This window comes from Balearica regulorum, chromosome 3 (genome assembly GCF_011004875.1).
Source record: "Balearica regulorum gibbericeps isolate bBalReg1 chromosome 3, bBalReg1.pri, whole genome shotgun sequence".
NCBI classification, from domain to species: Eukaryota; Metazoa; Chordata; class Aves; order Gruiformes; family Gruidae; genus Balearica; species Balearica regulorum.
The window spans coordinates 85,497,632-85,522,543 of NC_046186.1; the positions used below are offsets into that span (position 1 = coordinate 85,497,632).

The 24,912-nt window shown below is 35.2% G+C and overlaps 1 protein-coding gene across 1 annotated transcript in view; it reads left to right on the forward strand.

Moving 5' to 3' along the window:
• FMN2 (formin 2) overlaps positions 1–24,912 on the forward strand; it is a 178,111-nt gene that overhangs the window by 101,790 nt on the left and 51,409 nt on the right. The window contains exons 11-16 of the mRNA XM_075748780.1: positions 6,296–6,357; positions 13,852–13,943; positions 14,093–14,222; positions 15,168–15,314; positions 17,237–17,296; positions 17,475–17,595. Coding sequence (XP_075604895.1) covers positions 6,296–6,357; positions 13,852–13,943; positions 14,093–14,222; positions 15,168–15,314; positions 17,237–17,296; positions 17,475–17,595 — 612 coding nt within the window. The remainder of the gene's footprint in view (positions 1–6,295; positions 6,358–13,851; positions 13,944–14,092; positions 14,223–15,167; positions 15,315–17,236; positions 17,297–17,474; positions 17,596–24,912) is intronic.

Genomic DNA, 24,912 nt, shown 5'->3' on the forward strand with positions numbered 1-24,912 from the left:
GGGGGTGGAAGCAAAGGATACCAATTTTTTAGGTTGTGGTTTTACCATGTAACCAATAAAAGACTGAAAATTTTGCAGTTTAGTTGATTTTAAAATATAAAGTTGGATTTAAATCTGGGTTTGCTTTGCAAGTAGCTTGATATTGCATCATACCATAATCTTTATAACAGCAAAGGAAACCACTGCACTTTAATCTAAGGCTCTCTTGGATCTTTTGTTGATGACAATGATGAAGCAAGTGTTTTTTCTTCTGCTTCCGAATTGAGCAGTTCAGCGGCTAGTCATTCCAAGGGAATTGAGACTTTTTTTCTGATTTGCTTGTATTTGCATGTGTGGTGTTCTTGCATTTTCTTCCAAAGACATCTATCAGTGAAGGCTTCCATTCTGTATTCAGTGAATAAAGAAGTTTATTCATTCTTTTTCTCTAATTTATTGTCAGAAACATTTCATACTTTGATGAGGCTATATACTGCCAGACTTGCGTTTCCTGTATCAGAATTTTCCTTGCTAAGGTTTTACCAGTGTGTTAGTTTTCTAATGATCTTGGGTTTTGACCATTTGAAGTTTACTACACATACGTTATTCTTGGAGCAGCTATTTTTTTTTAATCATTCAAGGAAGATCATACAATATGACCCATTTGACCTACTCATCTTCTCATGTGCCTTTTTTCCTTCCAAATATCCTTTTTTCAGATATTTGAAAATGAATATGTCTTATCAAATTTTCAAGTACAATTACTTGAAAATGTTTTAGAAGGTTGAATGTGTTTAATGCTACGGTTCTGCCTCAAAATTATGTAGTAATTTTGAGACTCTATTTACAGCTTGTGGTTTCTATATAATATAGGTACAGGTTCTTAACAACAACAAAGTCCGCTTTTGTTGTAAGACTGGTTGATGCCTTTTCTGTTTCTTTCACTCTTCAGCTTGGAATAATATTCCTGGGTTATAGATGGTTTAATTTTTAACATGGAGCAGAGTTATCTGGGGATGGAAGTTAGGAAAAAGTACCATGGAAGTTGTAATCTCTCAGTATCCTCTAATCTTGCATGTTTGAGTCACACGATGGGTAGAACAGCTGTGAAACTCCCAAATCTGTGCCCCATGCGGAACTGCGCAATAAGAGTACTGTGATTATCTGCTGTAGAAGTTGGAAGTCCTTCATTCAGTGAAGAAGAATCAGTCTGACTTTATCATTTGCTGAATTGACTGTCTGTTGCTGCCGTTTGGCAGAGATGTGAAGTCTTGCGAAGACTCTTGGTACTCTTCTGGAAAAAGAGAGCAGATGTGAAAGCAAAGAGGCAAAAATGTGCAGGAGGAAAAAAGGAGTGACCTCTTGGAGTGATACTACTTGGTTTTTGGAGAGTCATGGAGAAGTCAATTGTGGTAGAAATCAGCAGGAAGAACTTGAGTGGATGGTTTGCTTGTTTGTCTCCCTGGAGCATGGATCTGAGTATAGCAGGATTGGTTCAAAATTACTTTTGTAAATTTGAGATGGTTTTGCTTCAGCTACTGCTTCTTTCTGAGGAGTTAAACTACTCTGTTATCAGTCAAGTAGGATTTGGAAATTGCTCAGTCAGTTTGTGGGGACACAGCAGTGCTTCTGCATCTCAAGAAAAGGACACATGCTTTTGGATGGAGTCTGGAGACAGAACAGCTTAGGAAGTGTACTTGGAAAGGCCAGAGAAATGGACTGTGACTTGAAACCTGCCCTGAGAAAAAGGAAGACATAAGACCAAAATTTGGACTGAATACCAGTATTCTGAAAGTCATCCATAAAGGAGATTATGCTAATGAGAGTTTTATGACATAGAAGTTGGATCCAAAGAATCGGGTTGATAATTCTTTTTCTTCTTCTTGAATTTCTACTCAGTGGGAACTCTTGAATTTTTGGCCTTTTCATTTTAAAAGGAAATTGCAAAATCAAAACTCTGGAGACAGAATTGTTTCCAAGCCCTGGGTAGCTGTAGGAAGTTGTCTTTAACAGTTTGTGTAAGTGGTGCTATTGGTGGATTTAGATTTATAGCCGAAGGCAAGTGTAGGTTTGCTGTGTCTATATTACCTATCAATTTTGCTTTAGTGCTAGCTGGTAGTTCACATGCTCTTAGATGTATGAAGAATAAACAGTAGTGATCTGTCTTACAATAAAAAAAATACAGCTACTTCCTTTTATAGTCTTCCTGAGAATACACTGTGCATCTTCCAACTTCCTGCTGGTGTTTTCTCATGCATTTCTTCTTCAGGACTATACTGGCTGGCAAAAACTTTGATCTCATTGGTGGCTTGGTTACATACTGTGTTCCTCTGAAGACATGTGGGTGGTGATTATTCATTGTGTTTCTTTTTTTTTTTTTTTGGTGCTGTTATTTTTTAATTGTGTTTGTGTTCTAAATTGGCTTCTATGTATATGGGAGCAAGTCCATCTGTTCTCAGAGTTCATATATGCCTCTGAATATAGTTGTGTGCTTTACACTGATCTCACTTTTTTATTAGCAGTGATATTATGCTCCTGTCAGGTGAAGTATCTTCTAAGGTGCCTAGCCAGACTTGCACATTAATTGATATTAGTAAGAATAGTAAGTCTTTATGTCTCTGCATATATTTTTTTGTCCTTCCAGTTTGAAACGACTATCTAAGTTGGCTTTGCTATTGTGATTTCGAGTAATTTATTTTTTGATTCAATTTATATTGTAGTAATACAGAATGGAATGGAAACTTCCATTCTGCTAAAACTTCTGTATTCTCCAGTTGCATAAGAAAGATATAATTTCCGTCCCAAAGTTACCAGTTTAAATTTCTGTGTAGATTGTGACAAAACCAATGAGAACATCAGGAAAAGTGTAAGTATGACAAGAGATTCCTGAAGTTTTTATTCTGGCTACAAATCCTTTAAAATCTCTTTCCCTTCTTCTGTCCTTTATAGTGTCAAGCAGCCCTTTGTGATTGCTCTTCAACCCTTCTTTTTACTGGGTGGATTTTGTGTAAACATCTGTTGACCAGTGCTTGCAAAAAAAAAAAAAAAAAAAAAAAAAGTCTTTGGTTTGTACTTTCTTGTATTTTTATCTGTGCGTCTTTGTGTGTGTATCTGGGCATACTTGGTTCAAATTTGGTTTAATCATATCTATATATGTGTGTGTATATACAGACAATTTTATATATATATATACACACACATCGAGTAATTTTACAGTATTAGTGCGTGAAACTGGTGCTGGCTTGCTGTTTTTATTGGCAGCAGTGGCAACAGGAATGCAAGAATATAGCAGAACTATGAAATCTTGAAGGTAAGAACTAAATGCCTGAGTCTGATGTGATTAAAAGAAAGTTGTTTCTATTAGAGTAAAAACCAAGAGAGATTCTTCACTGATGTCCTGTGAACATATCAGAAAGGCTGGATGATGTGCTGCCTATTAAAGATTGTTTCGTAGTAGTCAAGACAAGGAAATCACAATATCCAAATCACTTTCTAAAATAGTGACATGAGTGAGAATATCTAGCAACTGCAAGACTATTACAAACCCTTCTCCAGGTGTTTCCATCAAAGTATACTGGAATTGTAGCATACTTCCTCATATGAGGAAATTAATGTCTGCCTGTATTTTTTCATCATTGTTTTGCCACCACAGATGGAATCCTTTGGTTAGATGTTTGTGTAGTCATGCTGATTGTAGGGAGGAGGCATGTTTAGCTAGTAAGCTTGGCTGTGTAAGGAAACATCGCTGATTTTATCAGTTCCAATTGTCTAGATAATGAAATTAAATATGCAACAGCTGTGATTTATTTTGCTAACTATCATGTTCTGCATGACAGTGCTGCAGTACTGTCAAGGAACAGAAGTTCATCTCCTGATTCCTTGGACTGGGGGAGCAAACCTGTGGTGAACATTGAAAAATCCTAGTGGGATGTTAGAGTGCTATTTATGAACATTTATGTCTTTAGATGAAATATATAGAAATACGTTTGTGTTGGGAGAGGGGGATTTGAAACGTATATACTAGGATCTAATTTCTCCAAGTCCTTGTCTCAGACTGATTTGTTTTAAGCAGCTCCCTGAAGTATGTACACTCTTCTGCATACCTGTTTCGTTGAAAGTACACAGACCTGGCACCATTGTGTTTGCCAGGCGTTCTCTTATCTCCTGCAAGCATTCAAACAAAAGTGTTCTATTGCTCCCTAGTAATCCGTGGGTGATCTTAACATTGAGCAAAAGTCCGAGCAGGAACTTATGTCATATTTCTTAGCGCAGGAGTAGACAGTCTCTGGAAGGAAGGGCAGGGGGGTGGAGCCGGGAGAAGCCAGCCACAACGCAAAAAAAACAGTTGAAGGGTTGTGAGCATGTTCGTATATGAAAACATTGCGTAAGCGTAAGAATGATGAAATGTAGGGATAATACAAGCGGAGTTTCATAATATATCCTGGTTTTAATAAAACTGTTTGTGTATAGGCTTTGATATATGTTTTCTTAAAGTAAAGCTCTCAAACCAATCTAGACCCACTTTCTAGTTGCATGTTAATTTTAGCCTCTGGTTCTACAAAGCAAATTTGGTATATTTTTAAGCATGCAGATGGTCCTATTGTGCAACAGGGATAAGTACTGCAGTACCTTGTTGAGAGGGCATCTTTAAGTCTGTTGCAACAATTATTACACTCAGGAGGGGAAAAAAATATCCCAAATAATTAGTAGCAGATTTTTGCATGCACCCCCTCCTCCAAAAAGAAAACAAAAACCATGTTTCTTCCTGAACTGTTAACTGTTACATTGCCATTATCTTTCAGAATCTCTTGCTTTCTGGTAAGGGAAAAATGGAAGAAATAGACTTTTTTTTAATTATTCTTATTTCTGAAAATTACATAACTTTCTAATTATTTTTAAGTCCTATAATTTAGCTGCATGCCCTGCTTAGAGATACAGTGTAGCCTGCTTAGTTTAATCAAGATCAACACTTCTTTGTTTATAATTTTCTTATACTGTAACTAAAACTATGTCTCAGGCCTGGAAAGGGGAAACATGATGAGTCCCAGACTCAGAGTGGTATCTCTAAATGCTTTAGAACAATCGGAAACAAATGAGCTTGAATTATATTCTCTGTAGTCTTTAGGTGTATACACAGAGTTTCTCTGTGACAGTTAGGGAGATGGATTTATAGGACATAAAGTAACCTAGTGCTGGGTTTCTATCTCTGATCAATGTTGCAATTTCTGGCTTAATCTTGCCTAGGGGATTATTCTACTTATTTTACAAGTGCCCACACACACTTGGAGCCCATTAGAAAAAAGGGTACAAATTAAAGAAGGGCAAAATGGGAAAAGGATGGGTATAGTGTGCTAAAAATATTTTATTACCATCACGTACATTGTAATGCAACATCTAAATTTCTTTCAAGATTTAAAATCTGAATAAGGAAAGCTAGATTTATCTGGCTTCTAAATGAATGGTCAGTGTGCTTGCAAAAAATATATGACTAAGACTGAGAAGTACCATTTTTAACATAACTCTTTGTATTAGCTGAGAATAATTTGAGAATTATTAACTGAGAATAATTTGAGAATAATTAGTTGAGAATAACTAGTTTGCACAAACATTTCCTATGCCTTATGAAATGTTCCTAATATAAGTGAGGTGCCAGGGTTGTGTTCCTAAAAATGTGCCCCTCTTTTTATTTTTTTTTTTCTTTTGGTCCCAGTTAGGTAGATGGAAATCACTCTGTGCTGTTGAACTGGCTTTTTGATGCTGAAAAAATACAGTGTGTGTGTGTGGGGGGCAGAATTGGTTGGGAACAGGAAAGGCATATTTTGTATCTGTACTAAACCTGTCGGCTTAGTGCATAGAAGACTTGACCCTTGTCAGGTGTCTTGAAGTTAACTGGCTGACTTATGGATTAATCAGTTTAAGACTGAAGCCAACCAGTGACAGGAATGAGCTTTGTTGTGTGAGTGTGTGTGTGTGTGGCTGTGGTGCAGATTTACAAATTTTTATAATGCTTTCTGTCGGACCATGAAAGTCTGATGTAAAGCTTATCTCTGATCTTTGGCTATGGCCATACTCGTGGGATCATGTTTGTGTGTTTGGGGGGAGGGAGATGAATTCTTTAACACTTGACACCTGGCTCTACCAGGTTTCTAGCCCATGGTGTTAGGAACAGCACTATTCATGGCTTTAATAAAGTTAAAACCCTTAAGCTGTATGGCTTGTAGGTCATAAAAACTATTGCTGGGTATTGTGCTCAAGCTTCCTTTCGCAGCTGGATTATCATCCTGACAACTAGTTCTTTTTTCTTTTGTCTTTTTCATAGCTGTTGTGAATTTGGACAACTCTGTGGTTGACCTAGAGACCCTTCAAGCCCTGTATGAGAATGTGAGTAATCAGCAGAAGTCCATATGATGTAGAAATACTGTAGGTCCATGTGAAGGTATCTTTTGCTTTGCATCAGTAATATTCAGAAAGCTTGCAGAATGTGTCCTATTTTGAAATGACTTTATTCTACCCAAAGCAATGAACGTAATGATAAACATTTAAATGGTATTAATTGCTATTGTATGTTTTATATAGTGCATATGTATTAATTGCCATTGTGTGTTTTATATAGCGCATACATTTTTATATAAGTAGCATAATCAACTTCTAAATGACTAAACAGAAATTGGGTTTGCTCCTTTGTTTTCCTTCTTGGGTGGTGCAGTCTTTGGTCAATAGGTATCAGACCTTGCACTCCAGGTTTTTGGCTTTACTTCGTAACTTCACTGATATAACAATGCTATTCAATTAAAAAAAAAAGTTTTGATAACAGCAATCATTCCATTTGTGGAGGGTTTTTTTTGTTTTTTGGTGGGTTTTTTTGGGTTTGTTTTTTTTTTGTTGTTGTTGTTTTTTTTTCCAGGGATCCCTCCAAAATAATGTTAAGTCTTTGAAAGGAAAGGTTTGCTCTAAGTTAATATAATAAAAAGTAGTATAAACTGCCAGGTGCTTCATAAATGTCTGGTATTAATCATCAGAGAGTGTTTGACCACTAGGTATGCAAAATCAGGGATCCAGAATATACTCAGACATGTTCTAAAACTTTACAAAGCTGGACACATGTAAAATTCAAAGTGGGTCTCATAAGCATGTTTCTGCCCTCAGCTGAGGCCAGTGAGCATTACCCCCTTCTCTGAGCACATTGCCTTGTATTCAGGCATGAGGTCTGGCTAGGCATCTCTGGAAAGAGCAATGAGGCTTTCTGTTTACCCTCCAATGAACCTGGAAATCCGAAACGTAAAGCTGAGCGCCACAGAATGGCATTCAAGGGTAATGTATGCTCTTGTATAGGTTTGGGGTTTTTTTCTTTCCCTCACGTTGTAATTTTGATAATATGTGAATTACTTTCAGATTTTTGGGTTTTAGACTCTAGCTTTATATGACATACCTTAAATGATTTGTAGATTTATGAAATTTCTCATAAATAATCCACTTTGGGGCCTGAAGAGATACATAGTAAACTCTAGTCCACTTTATAGAAAAACCAAGAAGCTTAACAAAATGGAAAACAAAAATCTGACAAGAACTGGGAAGCACTCCTACTCTTATGTCATCCCTGAAGAATTAGCTCATTCAACACTGCTCAGGAAGATAATGGTCAAAAGGGAAACCTATTCTAACTACCCCAAAATCTTTATACTTTAAACACTTCTCATCCTTATGTCACAGCATTTCTGGTTTGGCCTCTTATTTTATTTTGTGTTATTTTTAATCTGCTCCCTTACACAGAACAGCTATATCCCATTCCATACATTCTTTAGCATGTAAAAAATTGAAGTAATTTTTTATGTTAGATATGCATGATTGTGAGAGATTGTGTTGTGGGAAGTACAGAATAGATATTGCCCTCATGATCAGTTTTCGCATGCTTCCCTCTTTTATATTGCACAAAACTTTAATTTATATTTTTTTTAAAAATCATCTCTAATATACTTTGGAGCTCCAGTATAATGGATTACCTACAGAGTTTGCAGTTCATTGAAATAACCAGATGCCATTGTGTTCCTTTTGCCATTACCTTCACTAATTACAGAAAATGTCTAGGAAATATTGTCCTGATTGAGGAAAGTTATCATATGTTAATCTTGAGCAAGAGTCAAAAAGTTGGAATGACTATAATATATTTCTTTGCTTTGAATAGAAGACAGATCAGCCCAACTTTATCACTATATTTGCTTGGGTACAAGACAGAGAAAAAAACAAAAACAAAAAAGAAAGTAGAAAAAAAAAAAAAGAAAAACTGTTGATCCGGTGAAAGCTTCATAAGGGGACCTGAATTTTAATCCTGAATCCTCTCTTCAATAAAGCTGTGTCTTGAAAGAAGCATTTTTTTAATTGAATTTTATTTTCTGGTTTTAATTTCAGTCTTTGGTCAAAATTCATCAGACTTTGTACTTGCTTCTCTTGATAGCTTCACTAGTTATAACAATATTATTCATCAAAAAAGTGTGACCAATGGGTGGTACCGGAGAGCCTGGCATGTTTGACTCCTCCCTTATTTCTCAGCCTCATCCTCTGTTGTGGGGGATAACTTTGCCTCATTCGGCTACTTTGTAGCCATTAACTTAATTTTTAGTTCTTAGAGTTTATTTATTGGATTAGGATTTTTTTACTGGATATTTAAATACCACTGTACCAGCTCTCAGCCTTTCTATTTGATCTCTATGGAACATATGGGAGCATTTGCTTTACAGTCTTCCTTCAGAATGTAATCTTTCTTTTTCTGATTGCATATGTCTGGCATGGTGCTTTCTCTTCTTAAATGTGAATGAAATTTGGGCAATCTCCAAACCTAAACACACCCTAATTTCAAAAGCCACAATCCTGAGGGCTCAATTCCTGTTTACTGAGGAATTAAAGTCTTGTTAAACCACAAAGTTACTGTATACATCTTAGTGACTTTTTATAAATGAAGAAACCCACACCCCACCAAAGACCCACGCCCTCAATAATTTATTTAATAGTATTAAGTGGTATTGCATCAAATGAGAAGGACTTTGTTATTGCAGCACTGTATGGTACAGTCACATAGTTCTTACAGGTGGTTGTATAGTGTGCTTTATAAAAAATTGTTTAAATATGCGTTGATATTGAGCTATGCATTAAGACCTAGATCATTTTAATTGGAGAATCTTAATAGGTAAAACTTCATGTGGAACGGTTACTTTACTGTACTTTTACAAACTCCCTAAAAGCAATACTTTCACATGGCAGCTATAATTAGAGAGGGAGAAAGTAGATAAAATTCAGTGGAGTTATCAATTTGCTGTATGTGGTTAGGCCATATTGGTTGTGATGAGAAACATACTTATTTGCAGATAAGTAAATGTTTACTTTGAAAACAGGGAGCCTCATAGCAGCTGAGATTGTAACTAAAATATTGCTGTCTGAAACAAGATAAGCCTGCTCCTGCTTATTTCTTCACTAAATTGTGAAAATAAGTATATAAAAATGGATTGAAAATTGTATCAAAGGATCATCTTTGATCTATGGATTTGCCCTTTTCAAATCTTTTTACATCACAAAAAGATATATACTTTCTTAATTTGACTCCTGGTAAATTTTCCACCCTGTCTCTATCTTTAAAAGACTTAAGTCAATGATTTCAAAAACCTCAAAATGCCATTTGCAAGTCTGAAGTGCATGCTGCCACTAAGATTCAAACCGTCTCCTTGATTATTTCTTGGTTTTTTGGTTTTGTGTTGGTTTTTAAAAAAAAAAAAAACAAAACCAAAAACAAACCAAACCCTAAAACTGGCAACTGCAATGCGATGTCTTAATGTTTTTCTGCAAAGACTTCTGATACATGACCCAGCTTCAAAGGAATATGATAGTTGTTATTAACCTGGGTATCTCTATATATCCTTATTGTTTCAGTTAAAAATCCACCCCAAAACTAAAGAAAACCCTTATACACATTTGAACTGATCTAAACTCAGAGCTAAGATTCTGTTACAAGGAAAAAACTATCCAAAAAACTAACCCGAAAATGTAAGATTTATGTTTTGAAATGAAAAAATGGCCCTTACCCTATATTTGGTCTTACCAAAGTTCATTGCTTGATACTCTGGCAAAAGTGGGAAAAGCTAAACTAAAGCAGTGTATTTTATGCAGTAATTTCTATCAAATTTATGCTATCTGATTTTAGATATAGTTAGTATCAACTTCTGGTATATTACACTATTTTGTTCCTTTTATGATGCTGTTTAATTGCTAAAATTCAAGGAAATAAATAGCAATGACATTCAAAGAGGTGCTAATGCAATCAGGTTAATGACTTTTATAACAAGTATCTATTGAATGTGTTCTTGACACAAATGCTGGAGGGTAATATAAAAGCTTTTCTTTATTATCCATCTGCAAATTAGAGAATAAATAAACATTAACCATAAATCTATCTGGTAAAAATTCTGAGAAATAATCTACAATAATACCTGTGCAGAAGGTGTGTCAGCCTTATTCCTTTTCTATCATAATTTCAAATACACATAAATCAGAATTCTGGATACCAGAGCCAAAATTAGGGACTTGAAATTTTGATTCTGAACTTGCACCACATACTTACATGTCTTGATTTTGGTGAAGAATATAAACCATACTACTTGAATTTTGCTTAAGTCTACCCATGAGTGGATCATACTTAGCCATTGTATCTTTGCCAGTTGTTTTTTCTTTGAATACACAATCTGAGAATAATGGCTTAAGTGAGGAGTAGTGAGCCTACCTAACCTTTGCCCGTGGGATTTGGTGGAGAAACGTTAACAGCTTGAGCACACATGTATATAATAGATTGCTGTGATAAGTGCTCTAATACTTCACTATGTGTGGAACACCAGAAGAGAGAGTACTCTCACTATTTATTCTGAAGCATTTGCAAATAACCATTAAGCTTTATGCTCCCTGCTAAAATATTTTCTCCTCTTTTTATGAAAAATTTTCAAGTTATTTCCTTTGACAGAAGAGAATAGACTTTAGAGATTGCTCAGAAATAATGGAACTTAATTTAAAAACTGTTAGTGCGAAAACATTTACTTTTACAAAAAACTCATTTACAATTTTCAAGTGTAAATTGAACACATGATGTCTTTGATATGTTAGTTGAATAAATAAAATAGATCTTTCTACAAAGGCATGTTATTTGCATACCTAGACCTCCGTGGTTCTGACAACATGACCACCGGAACAACGTTACCTCTCTTAGCGTCTTTCTGATTTCTAAATTCTGTAGATTTCATTCATTACTGAGAGAGTTTTTACTGATTTGAAAAGAAATGGAAGCTTTCTTTTTCTTTTAACTCTCCATTGGGTAAGAATGTTCTAGATGAAGTGAAGAAATCTTCCATTACCCCTGCTCCTTAACACAAAACCAGAAGCAAGTCTTTCTCCTCAATAGCACCTGCAATATTTAAGTGGAAACTTCTGTAGTTAGTTGCATCTTTCCTAGTCCTCACTCCATGCCCGGAGGAGTCTTCTAAGATTAAAAATTGATACAATTTTCTGATCTTAGTATCCTGAAAATTTCCTTCTCAGGATAGAATTCTACAAGCAAAATTTACTACTGTAATTATATTTGTATGTCCTAAGCCTGACTTGACAGAAACTTCACACAGAAAAGTACCTTTGGAGGCTAAATCCCCAGGTTTGTTTTATCATACTGAAGTGATACTGTGGTAGGGAATTCAGGAAACTAGGTGTTATGGATGTGCTGCTGACAGTACACTAAAATTAAAAAATGATAAATTACTCTCAGCCTAGCCTAGTTGACTGAGAAAGGCGTAATACAGTATACACAGATAAATCAAGGAAGGGTCAAACAAGTCAACAAAAGTGATTATTCTCCTCTTCTCAGCGGTGGTGAGACCACATCTCGGGTGCTGTGTCCAGTTCTGGCCTCCCCAGTGCAAGACACATGAACATATTGGAGGAGTCTAGTGGAAGGGCCATGACGATGATTAAAGGCTTGGAGAATGTATCATACAAGGAGAGGCTGAGCAAGCTGGGGTTGTTCAGCCTGAAGAAGAGAAAGCTCAGGGTGATCTTATCAGTATGTACAAATACCTGATTGGGGAGGGGAAGAATACAGAGCTAGACTCAGTGTTGCCCAGTGTAAAGACAAGAGGTAGTGGGCCTCTTTACATTGATATACTGGAAATTCCATTTAAAAATAGAAACACCTCTTTTTTATGGCAAGGATGTCCAAACACTGGAACAGGCTGCCTAGAGAGGTTGTAAGGTCTCCATCCTTGGAGATATTCAAAACCTGGCTACACACAATACTGAGCAACCTGCTCTAGCTGCCTCTGCCAGAGGGTTCGAATAGATAATCTCCAGAGGTGCCTTCAAATCCCAACTGTTCTATTAGTCTGTGATACAGTTCCTACCACCATGATAATTTCTTAGTGTTGACAACAAAGTTTATTGCGGGTGGGGGGAGGGGGAGTTGTTTGCAATATTTCTTATCTGTTGGAGTATTTAACAGGTAAGACCAGACTACTTTATAGAAGATGACCCTTGCAGAACATCCACAGAAATGCTGGCTAAATATTAGGATGTGTAGTATTCAAGACACATGGCCTTGCAGTCATTTCCAGACTTCTTGAAGTAATCAGAGAAACTCTGAAGTGCTTTTGCTCTGAGTGGCTCTTCAATCTCTTCATCTTTCTGTTTCACATCAGTATTTTCTCCCTTTTCACATGAAAAGATGTTCAACAGCCTCAGAAGAACTGTCCAAACCTGACTTTCTGGTTTCAGATTGCTGATGGAGCTGTGGCAGTGTGATTTGAGATAGTTCCATATGTCTTCTGCTAATCATGCAAAAGCATGTAGGAAAGAATGCAGATGCAGCCTATGTTTTGCTTTGGCATTATTTAAGTATTTAGTTTAATTTTCCACTGTTGTCTTCAAGTTCAGTGGTGGAGTAAGTTAAAAAAATGTATAGTGTTTTCTTAAAGGAATAAAGGTAGATATATTTACTTCTTTTTTCACTCTTGCACAGATTCATGTTTTGAATCTATTTTGGAAACCACCAAGGATGTCAAAAGAAGGGTCAGAAGGAGAAATTTCCATTCTACTTTTATTCCTTTCCACGCCATTCCATTTTCCAGTTCTGCAACTGGAAAAAACAATTTCTCTGTAGCATGGAACACAGAAAGAAGTGAGGCACTGTGTCTTTTGATTGGAATATTGAAGAAAAGACCGCACAATGTACCACAGGGTTGTCCAAGAAACTAGGCAGTTTACATGTAATTGTTTTGGCTTATTAAGATAAAAATGAATAACATTTTACTCCAAAGTAGTATGCAGTAGTTCTCATGTATTATGGTATTACAAATCAACTACTTTTTGTTGTTCCATAGTGTTTTCCAAATACCAAATAAAATATAAATTGTAGTAAACAATACAAACCTATTTTCATTTAGTTTAAAAAGATATATTATTTAAATATATATTTAAAGATCAGATTGCATTCAAATGCAACCCAACAGATTTGGAAAGAGAAATACAACTCATGAAGAGAGTTCTTTGATCCAAAGACATTACAAACAGTCAAAAACAAGGGAGTCAGGTTGAAAAATATTGTCTCAGTGCATGGTTGAATGAATAAATCTTTTGCAGATTACTAGTAGTCAATAATATTATTTGGAAGATGTTCTGTTTTCCATCAGATGTATTTATACTTAAAATCACTCTATGGACCAAGTAGTTTTACCATAAGCAGATGCTAGAAGGAAAAGAAAAACCTATGAACATGATTTGTTACAGGAGCATTTTTATCTGTGTTTTTTGACTAGGTTACTAATTAACCCTTTTTAATTATTTTTCCCTTTATTCCAGAGAGCACAATCAGATGAATTAGAAAAAATAGAAAAGCATAGCAAGGCATCCAAGGAAAAAGAAAACGCCAAGTCTTTGGATAAGCCAGAACAGTAAGAACATACTTATGAAAGACCAGTTTTGCTCGCTTTAGAAAATTTTCCCTGCTATAGTAAATTATCTAGAGATGTTATAAAAGAAAAAAAAAAAAATTGTACTGACTGACAGTGAGCCATATCATTTTCTTTAATCACTCCTACAGGTTTCTCTATGAACTCTCACTAATTCCCAACTTTTCAGAACGTGTATTTTGCATCCTATTCCAATCAACATTTTCAGAAAGCATTTGTTCAATCCGTCGCAAACTGGAATTGTTACAGAAACTGTGTGAGGTATGTTGAGCTCTGTGAAAAGCTAAAGCTAAATTTCTGATATTTAATCTTAAGTTGTACTCATATTTCAAAAGTTTTCTCTTTATTTACTTTAAGTACTCATTAAATCTGAAGGATAGCAGAATAGAACATTTTATGATTGTACTTCAACATCAAAGCAAATTCTAAGATTAGCTTTTGGTACTGAACTATATCATGTTTTTGCCATCAATGTATATCATTCTCTGGAAAATAGTGTACCTTCTCCTTTTGTTAAAGTAAAATCTTCCCTCTTCATAGTGGCCATATCACTGCTCTCCAACTGAATGCTAGTTCAGCCCACCTTCTGTTTGCTTGGATTTTTGAAATGTCCAACTCAATAATATCCCCAATATCCCAAATTAGTTAGAGATAGCAATGCTGTCTCTAGCTAGAAGAGATTACTGGAATTTTGTGGTCCCATGCAAAACAAATATATGGCTTTAAAACACAGGTTTCATCAGTATTTTCATAACTGAAAACTATTTGAAATATTTTATTTAATTGTTTACAATTTATTAGATTTTTAAAATTTAATTGATTAAATTTTTTAATTGTTCCATGCGGGTTTTTTAGGAACTTATTGCAAAATTGTCTCCTAAATTGAATATACTATTTACCATATCACATCAGTTAAGGAATCACTATTTTTTTCTCAACAGGTCATCTCTGAAAATATTGTATAGATTTCCTGTTATATTTTTTCTAAGTATCCATTTTGTGGATAACATTCTCCATTCACAACAAATTACATATTGATACTATTCTACTTCTACACGTTGTGATAGAAGGTTGTTAATTCCCTATATTTGAGCCTTTATATAAGTATGATTTCTAAACACAGTATTAATAGGTTCGTCAGTAATACTGTTAACAGTAGATATTATTATGAGTTTTAATAGAGAATTGTTTCTTTCTGTTTTGTAGACTTTGAAAAATGGCTCAGGAGTTATGCAGGTCCTGGGTTTGGTTCTTGCCTTTGGAAATTACATGAATGGTGGAAACAGGACACGAGGACAGGCTGATGGGTTTGGACTAGATATCCTGCCAAAACTGAAAGATGTCAAGAGCAGTGTAAGTTGATTCTAGACTTCCTGTAGGCCTGAGAATTTAACATTCTCAGAAAATTACTTTGTCTCTATTTCTGAGTAAATGGTGTGAAATTTATGAAGGCATGTCAAAGGGAATTCTTTTGTTATTATACCTCGCTGATCACACTTATAGAGTTGCATGTATTTATGTAGAAATATGAAAATGAACTGTCTCTTTTCATTACAGTAAAAACAAAAATATGTTAAATTATGTCTTAGTTCCCGATCTGAAATGTATTTGACTTTTGGCACACTGCATAGTTGTAACTTTTCCTGTATTCAGAAGCAATACTACAATCCTTACACTTAAAAGGTTTGTTGCAGTAGTGGAAGCAGTTGTAAAAGAAAAGTTAACTGTGATTCGATGCTGATTTAAAATATTCATGAGGAAAAAAGAAAAAAGTCACTCCTTAAAATGATCGAGTAGGCATCCTGAGCTTTTGCGACAACCCCAAATTCATCCTTTATATATGTCATGATGACAGAGTGTGCATTTCACATTGGACCACTGAACCACCCAGGTAAAAAGTAATCACAGCAAGTACTTGTTGATTTAAGATTTGTCTGGTATAGTCATCTGAATAAGGAGAATGATAAGTAGTCTTGTTTCTTGCACGGTGCTAAACTGCAGCTTCTGTGTTACCAGCACTTTTTTGGCTTTGGTTATTCAGATTGGGGTTGTGTTCAAATATCTGCTTTTGTTTACAGGGAAAAAATAATCTTTGAGTCTCTATGGCTATGATGAAAAGACTCATCTGAATGTGGGCAGTGGTATAAGAGAGGTTATAGCAATAATTCTTGAGACTTTAAATTGGCCCCTACATCTATCTAATGAGTCATTGTCAAGATCTGTTATTCTAAAAGTGGGAGAAAAAGAAGAGTTTGTTTCCCTGCTTGGTCACTTGCTAAATATACGTGCTTTAGCTGCTGGGTTAGGTAATGGGAGCAGACTGTTTACCCTGAGTTGAGAGACCACGTTGGCCATTTGCCTTTAAAGGGATGGAGGAACTTCATTCTGGCATGCTTGTTTCTCTGGTAAGCCAGGGGAGTGATGATGTGAATGGAGCCTTAGTGCAATGTGTTTGGGGCAGCTTACTTTAGCTCAACCTTCTGATTGACTCTAGATACATCATCAGGTTTAGAACTTGGTTCACTAGAACATTTAGGCACATTAAATTTGGTTTGGTGACTCAGGTCTTTAGTATGTAATTTGCTGGAAATATTATGAACGGTAACTAATATTGCAATTGCAAGATACGACTTCAGTTTATTTACTACTCATCAGTCAGCAAAGTTCTTACAAAATAGTTTTCTGAAACATAATTCTGTCAAAAATCCTCCTCAAATCAAAGATTTTCTGCTGAAGTTTTGTTATAGAGATTACAGAGGAGAAACAATGAGAAAGGTCCCCCAAGACCCCCAAAATTGCCAAAATTTCATTTAGAAAAATAAATTACTTTGTTTAGTTTAACTTTGCTTTGGTTATGATTATAGTTATAGATTAATAAAAAGATCTGAATGTTGCGAAACAAGTTGCATACGTCAACCTAGAAATAGTTTCTCTTCTGTTTCTTGGGAAATTTCAAAATCTAAGGGTTCGGTTTACAATCAGGTAATCACAAAACTCAGGAGTGGTTTACATGAGTGTTATAACAGATCTTTCCATTATTTATTCAATGATTAAATGGTATTTCAGCTTCAGGGTGGTATGTAGTTTGTTTTTGTTGTGTGGTTCGGGGGTTTTGGGGTTTTTGTTTGTTTGGTTTTGTTTTTTGTTTTTAGTGAAGGTACCAAATCAGAAAGTGTTTTCTGTACTTGACACTAAATGTTTCATTTACTTGAATTACTTTTTTTTTTTTTCAGTGAATTTCAGTAACACAGCAAACTTTATTCTCTTCTATACAGGACAACAGCAGAAGTCTTCTGTCTTACATTGTCTCATACTATTTGCGTAATTTTGATGAGGTGAGTGAGAATTAATTTTGCTCTTTTAAATTCAAGTTAAAATCATCTTACTAAATTCACTTATCTGCTGGACGACATGAGGAAAAATGCACAAATATTCTTCGTGCTTTCAGTTATATATTTCAGCATATAAAAAAGTAACAAGCACTATGTAACTGTTCATTTGTGTTTTTGTCAGGATGCTGGAAAAGAACAATGCATCTTTCCTCTTCCAGACCCACAAGATCTTTTCCAGGCTTCGCAAATGAAGTTTGAAGACTTTCAAAAAGATCTCCGCAAAATGAAGAAAGATTTGCGAGGTACTGAACCTAGATTAAGTACTAACTATATGTTTCCAACATAGCCCTGCTGTTATTGTTTGTATAATTTCGAGAAATTAGATGATATTGTAAAAATAGTTGTGTATTTTTGACTCTTCAATATTTTGTTTCCTTAATTTGCTTTTTCGTGACCATTTAAGCAGTAATTCATTATTGATAGATAAGCTGGAAGAGTTTAAAATAAACAACATCAAACCAGTTTGGTTAAATCTTTTGTTTCAAAACCAAAACAAAAAAAAATTAATTTTTTTTTGTTTCTTTTTTTTCCCCAAAAAAATGATTTCAACAAGTCTTCACCATGAAAAGAACTGCAAAGTGTTGGACAATGTCCATGACAAAAAAAGGTTCATAATCAAGTCCAAATACTATCTAGCAGATAATATATATGGCATGTTGTTAAAAGACAGTTGAAATAACCTGACTTTACTAAAAAATAATAAGCAAAAGAAGTACTTTTTTTCTCAAGCTTGTGGCATGATGTCTTTAAATGAATTCAACAAGCTTAAAATAAGATGTATTTGCTACACTTTAATAAAGAATATGCATCACATATAATAGATTTCTTAATAACATTGGGAACTAAGCACTAAGTTGAAGTATAAGCAAGAATACAGTTTGCAGAAATGATGGCTAATATCCATGATCTTCAATATTTTTGCTAAAAGTCTCTGCCAGACTAGCCAGGTATGTACCCTTATGCTACATTTTGATTCAAATCAAGTAGTGAATGGTTCTGTTGCCTTGCTGATTTTGAATACCATGCATCTAGAGACCAAGGAATGGTTTGGTTAAACCATTACTCTCTGAATAACCTCGAATTGAAGGTTCTCTATTAAAAGAAAACCACAACATGGTTACCAAATGATATCTGACCTTCCCTTCTTGCAACTTTCAGATTATCTGAGGGCTGATCTCCAAGCTTGCACATAGAGAATAAAGCTGCTTAGGTCTGACTGAAAAAAAGTACCTGAATTCAGGCGCATGTTTATGAACATCTTTCAGGGTAGAGATTATTCCTTGCAAGTTCACCAAAAATGTTTTTATATTCACAAAAGGTTAAATATTTTTAGATCAAGGTTGAAATTTGCACACAGGCATAAATCTCTTATGGAATAAATCCACACTGTGCAGTGACCAAAGCAGGGGTTCTGTAAAAATGGAAATTACACGCTTTGCTCTGCCATCAGATTGCAGTTGAATTCTTTCTGTGCTTTCAGTCCAGCCCTTAGGCTGGAATCTCTGTTGTCAGTCTGTTCTATAGTTAATGAAACTGAAGAATAACAGCAGACACCATCACTCTTTTCCTATTGCCTTTGCTACAAACATTTTTGGGGACAGCATCAGCCCCCTTCTGCATCCTCCTCTGGATATGGAGCGACAATTTCAATACCAGTCTGCAATCTCATTCATGACTTTCTCATCAGCCCTGAGTAATGCAAAATGCTTTGCATTGGCTCTCTTTTCCAAAGAAAAGTGTTGCTCTAAATTAAAAATAATTTGTGTTAAAAAATTTTTTTGACTGCAAGAACATTCACTAAAAATTCTAGGTATTCCAGTAGCTTAATTGTAATGCTTTCAGTGAGACAGAATAGCCAAGTTTAGTGTCAGTCTTTTTTAAATAGAGTACTAGTATTTTAAGTACAGTACCAGATTTGCTAATCCACATCTGGAACCTTATGAGTTACTAGAGCTAGCAAGTGCCTCATTAAATAACTGAGTAGGAAGAAGGCTGCAAGATGCTGAGCAAATTCCGACAAAATCATAAATATGATTCTCTCGAAGTCAGTGAGAATAAATGAGCATTGAATATTCCTGGGAAATACTGATTATCACTGACTGTAAAGCCATACAAATAGATGCCCGTGAATGCATTCCAGTTTTATACCAAGATGCAGACTGTAATCTTGGACCTATTTCTTCAGTAATTAGTTGGAAGATTTTATGAGAGGATTTCACCATTTATGGGAGGTGGGGGTGTGTGTGTGTGTGTTTGCTTTGTTCTTTATCACTGAAAAACTGAAAATTGCACATAATACTGATGTGAGCAGTGTCACCAATTTACAGGTATTCTGCCTGTGCTAGTTTCAAATACCATGCACAATCAGATCACACTTAGTACAATGTGGGGAAAGGGGTATTGGTTCATCTAGGAATGAAAGCTTCTGAAAATATTTTATTTCTATCTTAAGAAACTTTTCTTGACCATTATTCAAGGGTAAACTTCATCCCAGAAGGATCCGTTCATAAAATTATAGGGACACTTAAACAACAACAAAAAACCCACAAAGTAGAAGATTATTATTATTAAAAAAAAAAAAAGTTTTGTAAGCATAACAATAGCAGTTCATTCTAGCAATGCTGTACTTTTCCATCTAAATATGTCAATAGCATTCACAAAGATGTGCAGATATAAATAATCTTTATGTTTCTGTAAAATAATTTCATTGTTATGCTCTTTCACAGTTCTGAGCTTGGGCTTATGTTTGTATTAAAGGAGTTGTTATGCTGATTGCTTAAAAAGAAAAAGCACTCATGATGTTCAAACTTATATGCTTTCTTCCCTTTTAACTGTGGAGGCCCTTGTCCATTTTTAAGGTTTTTTATGAATTATATGCCTCACAGTTTGTAAATATTAGAAAAGAAAATATGTTCTAAGATTTCAGATTAAAAGTGTAAGTCCAAAAGACTTTCAGAAAGCATGCTCTGTGCCTGATCCAATATTAATAAGACAGAAATTTCCATTTTTTAAAAAAATTGAAAAAAAAAAACAACAACCCAACAGTCACCTAAGAGTATAGTGGAAGCTACACTAACCATGTAAGATTGAACTTGCAAATTGTTCAGTTTCGGTTTTGTTTTTAAAATAATATAGATGTCAGGAATAAAGCTTATATATTAGATTTTTTTTTTTTTTTTTTTTTTTTTTTTTTTTTTTTTTTTTTTAAGATAGAAGACCAAAGAACAGGTAGATCCTTTTACTATCAAACCAAATGAGTTTGGCTCCATCTGTTGCTCCCAGATTTCACAGCTCTCCGGGATTCTCAATTTAGCCTTTTTGACTTCAGTGACATATAGTTTGTTAAGCAACTTGATCTGCTTTTGATCTCTCCTGGCTGTCAGCAACGTTCCTTGATGCAGTCATGCCAAGCAATGACTTCTGTTCCTATGTCATTCCACAGAAGAAACTTTAGCACTTGCCACATGACTTAAATCAACTCACCATGTAAAGAAAATTGGGCATCCAGGGTCACAAGAGCAGTGCGTGACTCTCACTGATTAGGACTTGTGTTGTATATCTATTGTTATCAGTATATTTTTCTAGACATTTCAGAATGCTAGAGGTGGGGCAGAAAGATGTGGAAAACATGTATTGAATCAATTAATGTTTTAATCCTCCCTGCTCTGACACTCTCTGGAGGTGCAGTTGTGGTTTAGGAAAATGTTGGATTTGTGGCCCATGAAATTCTTCAAGACGTGTATTTAGTTTAAGAAAGAACTAGGACACTAAAATGGCAGTGAGAGTTACAGTATTTATGAAGCACTTATGGCAAGTTAAAACTGTTTAGAAGCTGTTCTTTGGCTACACATTAATATTTTAGCTTTACAATGGTGAGTTTATTCTTGCAAATCAAAAACTAATTCATCAGTTGTCACGTATTGCAAAACTTTCACTGAAGCTCAGCTAAAAGGGAATTAGAAACAATGTCAGGCAGAAAATAAATCTGACTTGTAGAATTTTGAAGAGATGAATAATACCATATGAAGCAGACTGCTATGAAATTGAGCTGAAGTCAGTACTCATATGTCAGAATGTTGTCATATTTAATATCTTTGAAAACTGATTACAAGTAATAATTATGATAATTAAATATTATTTTTGCAGTGATGCTTTCTTTTCCTACTCTGAGTGTTTACAACTCATTGAAAAGTCTCCATCGATAAGAAGCTAGGCTGTGTGGCCCAGTACATTGCTCTGATTTGGAATGAATGTGACTGAGAATGTTTATAAAGCATTAGGCATTTGCAGAACACTTTGTATTTAAAAAATGTTCCAAGAAAAGCCCCACAGTAACTTGGAAACATACACGTTCCCTATTTTTTCTGTGCTTCTTACAGTCACCTAAAATTACCTTTTCGGCTTGGATCTGCTAGTTGTAGAGCTGGTATGTGCTCTTGGGTTTAATACCTGCTGTGTAAATCAGAGCATTGGAAGTACCATATTGCGCAATAGAAAGACTTTTAAAACTTGAATTTCAGTGGTGTCAGTGTGGGACTGAGAGAGATGGGGTGGTAGTAGTAGACATATTATGCTTTGACCCTTACAATTTCTTTCTCGCCTAGTTATCTCATAACTATTTAACTTTTGACAAATCATTCCTCTTGCCTCAGTAATGGTTACCCCCAACACCTAGAAAGAGGCACCAACCCTAAGAGTGCAGTTGCGCTGTAGTTTGAAATGGAATTTTTCTCTTTGTGGCCAACTCTGTGTCTGGGATGCATGGATAAGATTGCAAAATAAGATTGCATCCACTGTTAGTTCTTTCATAGATAATATTAACTTTTGCAGGCTAAAATAAAAAAATTGCACCATTCTATTTGCACATCATCCCCTCTCTCTCTCTCTCACGTGCATATCCTTCTATCTTTTCATATTCACAGGGTGCTCTGTTTCCATTACAGTCCTGATTATGGGACTAAGACTTTGGCAATGTTTCAGTGCACTCCTTGAGCAGGGACAGGAGCGGTTCTTCAATTAAAGAAGTTAAGCAGCCTAAACCATTTAGGGTCCCACTACAGATGACAGAAAAAGAAGGGATCACTCTCCTAAAATTGATTGTCCTCTCCTAAAATTGAGTGCTAAGAAAAGGTCTTGAATCTAGTCTGGTGATCTGTCTTTTAAATAACTAAAGTTTGATGAAATGAAGGTCCATCCTATGAGGTTTCCAAAAAAACTAATATTTTTTTAATGTGCTTCTACGCTGATATTCCAACTTCTTTCAAGAGAAGATGACAGGGAGCTGGAGGAGAGAGAACTGAAATGGAGAAAAAAATTGTGTTCTTTGAGAGTTTGAATTAATTGCCTCATCAAAAACTTTCTGTTTTGAGATACTTTGAAGTGGCTGTGTTTCTGTTATTCTCTGTCAATAGTTTTGATATAAATCAGAACGAAGATTTTTCACAATTAAGGAATAGATCTTTTATTTTTCTTATACGATCCATAGTTCCATATTCTGAAGAAAGGATGCCTTTAGTCTTTTATAATAAAATGCCAAATCTCTCAAGGCAATTATTAACAAAATAATTTAGCAACATTAGCTATTTTGGTCAATCCTACAGTTATTTGTACAGTCTACCTTTAGAGAAACAGCTATTGTTTTAACCAAATTAAATCTTTACTTTTGCCTATTCATTAACAGCTGTGCATCTACAAATTCTAGCTGTTTGTTCTGCTATCACTGAAAGGGTTAATTGCTGCAGCTATGCAGCATGCAGACTCCTAAACCTAAACCAGATGTAAACTAAAGCCAGGCTTTCAGTCAATCTGTGAGTCATATTTTACTGTCTTTAAAACTCCAAACAAGGAGCTGTCTATGGAAGCCCTTGAAGACTCAGCAGTTCTTAGTGTAAGTCTTTACAATTCCAAAAAAATAAATAAAAGAAAATTAAGAGCTCTTTCTGTACTTGTGGCCAAGTTCATCAGAGTTTGTCTTTTGATGAGGCTGGTATTGTTTCCTTTTGGTAAAGTCTAAGCTTTCTTTTAAAGTCACAGGTTGCAGCTGTAAGGAATCCAGAAAGCACTGAGGAAGTTGTGAAAACAGTGGTTATGTTGTTCTATGCTTTCCAGGCAAGCAGGACACAGGAACATCTCCTGTGAGAGTCTGAGGACTAAGAACCTCTGAAAATGAAGGATGTAATTGCAAAATTTCCTTAAAGACTTAAAAAACAAATAGTCTATCAAATCTCAGTGCAACTTGTACTCTTAAGTGTCTTAAACGGTCTTGAAAATCCACTTGAATTCTATAGGACATATATAAGTATGTGGTTTCAGAAGTGGTTAACCAAAACAGCCTAACAGACCTGTTAATTACTTAGCCAAGATAATTCACAGTTCTGCTTGCTTTCTTATTAGGTTTTTTGGTGGGGTTTTTTGTTTTGTTTTGTGGGGTTTTTTAATGTTTTGAGAGTGTTGAAAGAAAAAATCATGGTGCCCATTATTATCCTGACCAAAAACAATACAGGAAGCCTTAAGGAGCAGGCATTAAAATTCTGAATCTTGAAAACATTTTTTTTCTCCTTTTTGAAAAAGTGCAGCAACTATTTTTGATACTAAGACTGGGTGCATTTTAGATCATTTACCAGAATCACTTACTGAAAGTGTTAGTACATTTCCTTTTCTGTATAGAAGTCTCTTAACCAATATTGGCTGTTGTGAAACTTTATACAGATTTAGTATATTGACCTAAAATAAAAAAATAAAAAAGGGATAGGCATGCTAACAGAGTAGCTTGGAAAATGGCAATTAATTGTATTTTAACATGGAAATAGAGAATGAGATAAGATTCTTGAGATACTGGATACAGCTGGAATTGCAATGTTTTTAAATCTCTAAACTGATTTAGAACACAGATTTTTCACATCAATTTCCAGATCAGGAGCATTTGAGAGATCTGTGTATGTATGGGCAAAAAGCTACCAGTCTGAATTGCCCAAAATTTAGAAGGTCCTCCCACAAGAATCCATTTGTACTGCTTCTCTGGAAAAACCACATACGGTCTTCTGCAGCGTATGAAGTTAGAGAGGAGAGGAAACTAGATAGACTTTTGGTCTTTTCCATTGTTGAGATATTGCTTATATGCTAATATTGATTTAGAGGGTTGGAGAAGAGGTGTGTCTGCCCACGCCAACTCGTGCTTAGGATTTGAGATCTTTGGAAGGAATAAGATCAGTGCATGAGGACTGGGCATTCAGGACTACAGGGAACGGAAAACTTCACTCTGCTGGAAAGCAATATGAAGAAGTTTTTATCTTTCTTTATTCTTGTTTGGGCAATTGTGAGAGGAATTCTACCTAGTGCTTGGCTTTTGTGACTGCCTGCGTGACTCTCATTTGTGGTACCTTAAATACCTTTCAATTCTTTAATTACAAGAAAATTTAAAATCTGCTTAAAGTAAACTGAATTTAGGAATACACTAGCTTTGTCTAAATTTTTGAGTTGTGTACACATCTACTAAGATGTAAGAATAACTGAACCTATGAGAACTGGGATGCTAACAGAGTAAGTCTGTTATCAAAAAA